Below are 10,135 nucleotides of genomic sequence, written 5' to 3'. Positions count from 1 at the left end.
ACAACTGTAGTCGGTGCAATCCCCAGACCTCAACATTATTGAGCATTTATGGTCAGTTCTAGAGATTCAATTAAGACGTCAATTTCCACCGCCATCATCTCTATAAGAGTTAGAGGGTATACTAACTGACGAATGGCTTAAAATTCCTTTGGAAACAATTCACAAGTTGTATGAATCACCACCTCGGAGAACTGAGGCTGTACTTGCCGCTAAAGGTAGACCTATGCCATAGTAAATTATTTTTTGTTTATTTTAATGGTGTTTCCAATATTTTGTCCAACCCCTGTATATACCGTAATTTTCGGACTATTAGCCGCTACCTTTTCCCTTCATTTTGAATCCTGTGGCTTATAGCCCAGTGCGGCCTATTTGTTGATTTAATTGGGTTAATAGGTAAGCGTTTATTTGACAGCGGCGTCTTAAGACTGTCATAAGACCGTCATAATTATGACATGACACTATCATGGGCATTACTGAATGCGTATGTCATGAAGTGTCATACGGCAAATTATGTCACTAACTCCATTTATGTCCAGCTTGGATCTTTTACATCCATTCAAAAGTGAGATAATTTGCCGGATAACTCTAAACGACATCTGATGTAAGCGTTCATAAATGCTCATGACAGTGTCATGTCATAATTATGATTGTCTAATGACAGTCTTATGGCGCCACCGTCAAATAAAGTGTTACCAAATACCATAACTAGCAATTAATGAAACAACTGGAACAGTAACTGAAGAAATAATTAGCACAGAACATGAATTTTAATTATTTACATCTGTAGCGCTGCAATGCATGCTAGGAGGCATGTTCAGGGTTCCTCAATTTAAGACTTTTAAAGACCTAATTAAGAGCATTTTTTGAAAACGTAATACCTATTTCACAGCCATATTGACCTAGAAAAACAAAATCCGTGTATTTGTGTTAATTTCTCTAAAGTGGAAATGTGGAATATGTACAGGATGTAAGAATGCAGCATATTGAATAGGCTACTTACACGACACCACCACAGCGCAGACACAGACCACAGGCCAAGTAGAGGTGTTCTCGTTAGCATCAGCATTTAGCGTGGCGAGCATCATCTTAAACTCTTGGGCAACCACAACACCTCTGCTTTCATGGTTGCTGTGGACCCTAACTATGAGCGTAGATCCACTCCGTAAATCCACAAGCAATCGTAGCTAGGCTGGGATGCAGGGGGGCTGCAGCACTAGCAGCTAGCTGGCTAGTGTTAACTGCTGTCGCTTCGCTTACGTAGCAGCTTGCTGGCCGGCTTCTGTCACTTCAGGCTCGTAAGCAGCTGGCTGGCTTAAAAAAGCAGATTAAAAACGCTGACAATGGAGGGAGCTTGTTTCTTTCCCCTCATGGAGGTTGTGCTTGGATGATTTAGCATGGGACTGTAGCGCTTTCATGCAATTGAGGATTTTAACCCAGGGCTGCGTTGTGTTCTCATTGATTGGCTCCTCCGCCCCATTTATTTATTTAGGCTACGTTATTTACCGTACTTTAGACTAGAACTTTATTGTCATCGTCAACAAAACATTGTCAACAACGAAATTTGACTTGGCACTCCAGCATAAAAACATGTATTGAAAATAAAATGTATACTCTAGGGCAATAAGTGAGAAATTATAGCCTGCTTGGACTGAAATAATGATTTTTTTGGACAATAAGTCGCAGTTTGTCTGGGGGTGCGATTTATACTCTGGAGCGACTTATGCGTGAAATTATGAGCACATTATCATTAAATAATTTCATGTTATTTAGGTGTTTTGGAGCGACACCGATGGTTTGGTAAACTTGTTAGCATGTTCTTTATGCTATAGTTATCTGAATGTAACTCTCAATAGCTATGTTACGTTAACATACCGGCCACGTTCGGATTTCGTTGTTCAGGCATCACATTGTTCTCTATTGTATTCTTATTCGGGTTGTTCCGATCATGTTTTTTTTGCTCCCGATCCGATCCCGATCGTTTTAGTTTGAGTATCTGCCGATCCCGATATTTCCCGATCCGATTACTTTTTTTTTTGCTCCCGATTCAATTCCAATCATTCCCGATAATTTTTCCCGATCCTATACATTTTGGCAATGCATTAAGAAAAAAATGAAAAAACCTCGGACGAATATATACATTCAACATACAGTACATAAGTACTGTATTTGTTTATTATGACAATAAAACCTCAAGATGGCATTTACATTACTAACATTATTTCTGTGAGAGGAATCCACGGATAGAAAGCCTTGTGACTTTGTATATTGTGATTAAATATTGCCAACTAGTGTATTTGTTGAGCTTTCAGTAAATGATACCGCAGCCATGCCCAAATGCATGATGGGAAGTGGAACCATGACTGTGCGTAGTGCTACCAATTGATATGTTCTCTGCGTTAGGAAATAACATAAGGTGTTAACATCAATTGCTACCTTGCTCCCCCACATTGCTCCCCATGATATTTCTAATCGTAGGGAGAGGGATTGTAAGGCTTTAGCCAATTAAAAAACGGCTCCAAAGGCTGCCAAAATTCAATCTATTTATTTTACGCTGCCTTTTATCTTTCTATATAGGTAAAACGGCGCCATTACAGATTGAGCGCGACAATGCGTGAGTGGGTCGTGCAGCGCATGCATTAATTGCGTTAAATATTTTAACGTGATACATTTTGAAAAAAAAATTAATTACCGCCGTTATTGGGATAAATTTGATAACCCTACCTTAAGCCTAAAGACTCTGGATAAGTAACATGTCTGTAACGTTAAATACAATTAGAAAACCATTTCATTAAAAAATATACATATTAAAAAAAGGCATGGCCGATATTTTTTTGCCGATTCCGATTCTTCGACATCTCAAATTTTTATTGTAAATTGCCTTTCAAGATGACATATTTGTTCTATGTGTTGGATTTTATCAAGTAAATTTCCCCCCAAAATGCGACTTATACTCCGGTGCGACTTATTGTCCGAAAAATACGGTAATCAAAATGACAAATAACACTTTTGTGGAAAAATGAGAAACGGAGAAGTTACATACATCATAAATTTTAAGACCTAGATATGAAAATTCAATACTTTTTCCAAGACTTTTTAAGGTATTATTTCCACATTCATAAATTCAATGCTTTTAAGACTTTTTAAGACCCTGTGGGAACCCTGATGTTGCTAAAAAGTAACAAAAGTAATCCAGAAATACAACGGCGTTGCCAAAAGAAAAAAAAAAAAAATGTTTTATACTCCGCAACACTCCTGGAATAAAACGAAAGAGAAGTACTGCAACATTTTGGGAACTTTTCTTCCCTCCCCCCAAAAAAATCCGGTATCGGATTGGGACTCACAGTATCGGCAGATTTTCAAAATCAAGTGACCCAGACTCGGCTGTAAAAACACGTGATCGGGACATCCCTAGTAAATTGTCTTACAATTCACACCTACCATTTAAGCAAATTGCACATTTATGTAAAATTGACCTTTTCGATGGTGTGGCACCAATACTTTTAATATTAGAAACTGTTTTTACACACCGTAATTAAAACTAATTTCTATTGATGGCAGCAGACTCTTCCAGTCCAAAGTTACAGGACGTCTATTGCCGTCAATGGCACTTAAAACTCATCACATATTCAGCTAACCCACCTGGATTTTGTATTTCAACATGCTTTAGTAGAATGACTGACTTTCCAGATGCTTAGTCACAAATTCAGCGGAACGTGTCCAGGCGAATGCTGGAATTTACAATATGTGCTTCTTTCTACTAAAGCGTCGAAAATCTGAGCGTCAACACCTAACCAAAAGGCACAAAATGGGAGGCAGATGCATAAAAATAACAGACTTGACAGCATTTTCACCAGTGCACTAAATAGGTCTTTATTTATCCCCCCCACAAAATTCTCATGACAACAGTCTGAAAACGGCATCTGTCCAAACATGTCAAATTATGCGTATTTAAAAAGTTCATCTAACAAACTGTAAACTCCATGAAAAGTGATCGTCTAAAGTGCTTTCGGTGGGTGATAGAAGAGCGCAACAAAACCAATTGATAATACTTTGCTTTCACGATTAGAAAGTATCAAATGTAAAAAAAAATGGAAAAAATTGAACATTTCATCTACTAATCTCTCTTTAAAATATTCTTTTTTTGGTAAGAATAGAGCATAACAACCATCTTGTACCAACATTCCATCCATACCGCAAACCTTCTGCAAATTTGATCACTTCTTCAAAACCCACACTTGTCTAGAACTTTCTCACCGTCATACTTTGTTCCTTTATGCATCACTTCCTGATCCAGCATGGTCAATGTGACTAAAAGGTTGTGTTCACACTTGCTACTTTTTTTTGCCGTCATTTTAAAAGCGGTGTTGGTCCAGGTGGCGCTGCTCCTATTGGGAGGCTCTCCATCTCCTCATTTGAAAGTGGCATTCACATGTTTGGTTTTTCGGAGCCAAGTGTAACAAAAGTGTGAATGCACACTGGGAATCTGTGTTCACACTAATAGTTTGGTACTCCGGTTCAGACCAGAGACATATTTGGTCTGAGTCTTTGCTTCTTTTTTGTCCACGTAGCATTCACGATGACCGAGACAGAGTCTATAAGTGGTCTCAGTCAGCCTCCTTGTTCTCTAAAGCATTCACACTTGAGTTACTAGTAGGAACTGAACCGTTCCAGAGTTCGCTTCCAATTGGACTGAGACCAAGTCTTCAGATCGCCACAGTCCATTTCCTTAATCTCTGAAGCCTTTTCATTTGAGCGCCACTAAATAAACGTGGCAGTTTACTTGCAAAGACCAACTCTTGACCACTGTATAGCCGATGAGTGACATCCCATTTCACCAAATGCGTCTGGCCTGTTTAGACTACAAACTTGAGCGCTGGTAAACTGAACCATACCAGAGTCCAGGCCAGGACCAGGCCTTCGACCAAGTCTTTTATGATGTGTATCAAACGGGTGGCACCACATTTGGGAAAAAGCTGCCTGAAGCGAAAAAAACGGTCTCTGTTCCCCTTTTGGTCTGTGAAGTCTTCACACTTGACCGCGAGTGAACCAAACTGTGCCAGTTAATTTGAAACTGAACCGAGACCGAGTCTTCAAGTGGTCTCAGGTCATGTGAGAAGGTTAACACTTAGCTAAACCCAGATCCGCTTTTCTGTTCCACACCGGAGTTTCATTTGACCAAACGAAACCGCACTAGAGAGGACTGGAACTCGGGTTTTGTTTTAAATGTGACAAGTGTGAACACAGCCCGACAAACCTTTCAGCTCAGAGAACTGAGACAACAACGTAGACGCCAGATTCAACTCCAGACAATCCTTCATTTGTAACTCACAGTCTTTATCGCTTCTTCCTCTGCTGCCGGATGGCCTTCCGGTGTTTGAGGATCAGGTCATAGAGTCGGTCAAGACCCTCCCGGAGTCCGTCCCCGATGATGGCGCAGGCGGGCTGCAGGTGCCATGGTGTGGCCGGGCTTAGCTCCTTGAGCGCCAGGAGCTTCTCGATCTCCGCCGGCCCTAGGGAGTGCCTTAAGTCCTGCTTGTTTGCCACCACCAAGAGCGGCACCCCCTGGTTCTCCGAAGACTTTGCGATCTTGTGGAGCTCCGTCTTGGCCTCCTCCATGCGCTCGGCGTCCACAGAGTCCACCACGAAGATGATACCATCCGTGCAGCGGGTGTACGATTTCCACAGCGGCCGCAGCTTCTCCTGACCGCCCACGTCCCAGAACTGGAAGGTCACAGTGCGCTGGGCTCCCAGGGACACTCGCACCCGCTCTGCGTTGAAGCCCTTGGTGGGCACAGTGTTGACAAACTCATTGAACTGAAGCCGGTACAGCACGGTGGTCTTTCCAGCAGAGTCCAACCCGAGGATTGCGATGTGGAACGATTGGAAGAAAGGGATGCTCGACATGAAGCTAGGTTGTTCCGAGAAGCCATTCCCCATCTTTCCTCATGGGGAAGGGATCACAGCTGACTTTTACGTGCCAATCCTCAGTGTAATTATACAATCCAAAATGGCTGCAGCAGGAACCTGAAAGCACAATGAAAGTTATTTTGGATGCAATAGAATGATATTGAAGACAACAACACATTATTTAAAAGGCAAATGAGTTAAAAGCTTAAAAATAGTGACATTGTTGGAGTGTATGCGCACTCCGGCTGCCACAAAGGATTATTTTGAAATGTGATTAATCAAAGATTATTAGTTAAGCATCAATTAACTCGAGTAATTCAATTAGAAAAAAAGCTTCGAATCAAATTTTGCTGCTTCAAATCTTTTTTAATCAGAGTGACGATGTTATGGTTCGTTTTGAAAGTGTTTGCATTTAGTTGTATTGATTTGGGTGGCAACAGTGAAAATGTCGTAACTCATTTTACATGGCTGAATCCAGGTGCTCCCTGTTAAGACCAACATAAGGTAAGTTTTTGTTTGAGCTAAGTTTTCTTATGCATTTGTAATTTAGTTTATAGGGATATTTAGGAGAGGTGGGAATCTTGGGGCACCTAACAATTCGATTACGATTCAGAGGCTACGATTTGATTATAAATCGATCATTGATGCTCCCAGCCCCAGCTATTTGCTGTTTCATACATTAGTTACAAAAATTGTACAAAAATCATCTCAGGGTTAAATATACTATTTCACTATCAAGTTAACAGTTGAAAACAGTATACAAAATACTCAAGTCCCCATTCTGTGTTAGCAGCTTTAAACTACATTCAATTAATTTAATGTTGTGGATAACCGTTCAAGTTGTTAAAATTGCTCCCGTTTTTCCATAATTTCCCTTCTGTCTAGTTCCGATATGTGAAAGTTTTTAAAGGGTTTCATCATTTACAGATAGATTCAAGTCAAGATTTTGCAGATTTAGGAGCATTTTACATAAAAAGTTAATTCTTTAAGATGGCGGATGTTTACTAACGCTGGCAAGTCTGTCATTTCGCATTGAGTTCTCTATACATGTGCTGCTCACGCAGCCGAGTCCGTCATTTCGCATCTAGTTCTACATACGTGATACCTACCGTAGTAGTATGAGGACGTAGTTTGTAGCAACGTTGTTTGGGTGTTGTTTGAAGCGGCTCTCGGCGGCAGTCAGGTATTGTTTTTTTTTTTCATTTAGCGGCGCAAGTTGTTGGTCCGTTCCTCACTGCATCCCGAAGACCGCGCTGACTGTGATTTAGTTCCATTTATTAGGCATATTTCAATAATCGGAATTCGGTTTGTGAATCGTTCTCGAATTTTCTCCGACCGAATAGCGAATACTAGAGGTGGGAATCTTTGGGCACCTAACGATTCGATTACGATTCAGAGACTCTGATTCGATTATAAATCGATTATTGATGCCCCCCTCGCCCCATTTTTTTTTTTTTTTTTTTTTAAATGTTTTGTATATTTGTTCCAAAATTGTTCAAAAATCCTCTCAGGCTAAATAAACCAAACTACTATTTTGGTATCGAGTTACCGGTTAAAAACAGTAAATAAAATACACAAGTCCCCATTCTGTATCAGCAGCTTTAAACTACATTCAATTAATTTAATGTTGTGAATCAACCGTTAAAGTTGTTAAAATTGCGACCGTTATTCCATAATTTCCCTCATGTCTAATTTCGACATGAGAAAGTTTTAAAACTGTTTCACCATTAAAAGATAGCTTCAAGTCAAGATTTTGCTGATTTAGGGGTATTTTAGATCAAAAGTAATTAGGTTCCCTACAACAGAGCCTTCTAGAGAAGTCTACTGCTTTAAGATGGCGCCTGTTTACTAGCGCGGGAAAGTGTCATTTCACATCTAGTCTAGATATATGTGATATCTACCATAGCCGTATGTTGCCGTATGTTTGTAGCAACTAGCAACTGGATGCTGTTTAGCGGCTGACGGCCGCAGTCAGGTATTATTGTTTTTTTTTTACCTAGCGGCATTAGCTGCACATGATATTTACTCTCTGTCCGTTCCTCATTGCGTTCCGAAGACCGCGTTGACTGCATTTTATTTCTGCTCTACCTGGTATAATTCAATAATCGGAATTTGGATGTTTGTGAATCCTCCTCAAATCTTCTACGGCCGAATCGCAAATAATCTCAGAATCGGAAATTTTGCATGCCTCTATCGAATAATGCAATTATCTGAAATTTTGCACGCCTCTAATATTTAGACATTTTTTGTGGGAATATGTGTTTGAACGATTTATTAAGAGCATTGTAAAAGTAAGTTAGCCTTTTATTGCATTTAAGATAGCAGACTTTTGCTATGCAAATTAGCCAATTGTTCTTTAGTTGTACTTGGATCCTCATTTATTTTATTTTTTCATACTATTTAAGGCTATAAGCATTTGTTTTACATCTCCTAAAATTTATTCTGCAATGCATTAAATGTTCCTAATCCCATTACTCAATTATTTGAACCAACTAGTTGATAGATTAATCGACCACTAAAATAATCGATAGCTGCAGCCCTACAGATTATTAATCTGTGTGAACTAGGAATGTTGGCAGCGAATGCTCATGTTTAATGATTGCTGTCAGCCTCCCTGTCAAAATGGATTAGATGTCAATCATCGTCAGCGGCTGTCAATAGGTTAGATAATTTCCTAGTTACAATCTTTCCACGCAGTTTTAGGACTCGATTCTCATTGGAAAGGGAGAGAACACAGAACAGCCTTTATAAAACAAACAGTTACAAAATTTTGTGACGATATATCAAACCACTGGCAAAGGGTTCAACAAAATTCAAATTTCTTAGCAACAAGGAAATCCCAAATTTGGACTAGTTCCCAGGTTGTGCGACTCTGTAGAAGCGAAACCAGTTTTACTTCATGCACGGAACTGATCCTTCCTGGTAAACAAAATCTTTACTCAAAACTTGCATTTGCATGAACATACAACACTTGACTTTGTTACACATATTCCTAAAACCTCACTCCCTAATAAATACATTTCAAACATTTCGACTTCTACTGCATGCAGAGCACCACCTTAAAAATAAAACCTGTTACAGTGAGTCACCCTTCGAGAGAATAATGCTTTGTGGAAGACTATCTTAACTAAACATTATGTCATTCAAAAGACAACAAAAAAATGTATTATGCAACGCTGGTTTAACACAAAAATCAAACATGAGCCAACGGTTAAAATGTTGCGTGGAAGGACATAAAAGACACTGCCACTTTGTATAAGGCTATTGACCTAAACATTACAAAGCATTCTTTAAATAAATCCTTTACCTAACAAATAATCCTACATCGTTTCATATTTTTGTATTTCATTTCTCTGATCGCGTTAATGTGTATTTTTGTTGCATACCTGCAGTCGAGCTTAACCTAACACGTAAACCTGTTTTTATTACAGGCGGAGGGGGGCACTGCACACGCAGAGGGAGTGGGGGAAAAAACAGCAGATATGTTGTAACCTACCAGTCTAAACTCTCCGTACCACGAATATCCGTCGCTTTTAGCACCTGAAAAGACGTCCTCCGCAGTTACAAGAGTGATATTGTCGTTTATGTACCTCCCCAGCGAGAACGAAGCGGGCACGCCGAGCTTGAATGCTGCGAGGTCGACGAAGACTAGACTGACGACGCTAACGCTTGGCCTGAGCAGAGGGAGTAAACGCCCATATCGACTCCAACGCGACACGCTATTGGCTCACTTTTTCTTCTGTCCGCCCTGTGATTGGCTCGTCGTAGTTGTCAATCACCAGTACGCCCGGGAATGAGCATCACCTGTTGCAGTTCCGGTGGACGTCGTCGTCGTTTTAACTTGGTTTCTCAATATTTCAAACTGTTGAGTCACAACTTGCTTTTTGCTGTCGCGTTTGACGAATAAAGGATTTTAAAGATAACACGTGACACAGAGATATCATTAACGTGTGTTGCTATCGCTGTTTGTATATTTCAAGGATATGTTTGAGGCACATGTATTTTTTTAATCAAATTAGTTTCAGTTTTAGCTTTAGCGACAGTCGTTCGCATTCCAATCTTCTGAATATGCAACTTTACATACACAGATAAATATGACAGACAACTGAACGTGTGCACTGTTTATGGTTACGCTCATGGCAACAGTTAGCATAGTTTAGCTCGTTTAGCAACCTTTTTACGCATGCGCACTGCTAGAGTGCCCCCTCCCATGTTTGCGTTTGAAATG

At 40.0% G+C, this 10,135-nt stretch overlaps 1 protein-coding gene across 3 annotated transcripts; it reads right to left on the bottom strand.

Annotated features, from left to right (window-relative positions):
• Positions 1-3,826: 3,826 nt before the first annotated feature.
• On the bottom strand, positions 3,827-9,601 carry arl4aa (ADP-ribosylation factor-like 4aa). 3 transcript variants are annotated; one of them, XM_057835367.1, is made up of 2 exons: positions 9,498-9,557; positions 3,827-6,024 (listed from the first exon to the last, which is right to left on the bottom strand). In XM_057835367.1, exon 2 carries the CDS (start codon positions 5,935-5,937, stop codon positions 5,335-5,337), a length of 603 nt encoding a protein of 200 aa, XP_057691350.1. In that variant the 5' UTR covers positions 5,938-6,024; positions 9,498-9,557; the 3' UTR covers positions 3,827-5,334. The 3 variants fall into 3 exon arrangements, with proteins under 3 accessions (XP_057691350.1, XP_057691351.1, XP_057691349.1); XM_057835368.1 differs by lacking the exon at positions 9,498-9,557 and adding an exon at positions 7,017-9,378; XM_057835366.1 differs by having other exon boundaries at positions 3,828-6,024; positions 9,404-9,601.
• Positions 9,602-10,135: the final 534 nt, after the last annotated feature.

This window comes from Corythoichthys intestinalis, chromosome 4, assembly GCF_030265065.1.
Source record: "Corythoichthys intestinalis isolate RoL2023-P3 chromosome 4, ASM3026506v1, whole genome shotgun sequence".
Lineage (NCBI taxonomy): Eukaryota > Metazoa > Chordata > Actinopteri > Syngnathiformes > Syngnathidae > Corythoichthys > Corythoichthys intestinalis.
This window is presented reverse-complemented; position numbering and strand designations above follow the sequence as displayed.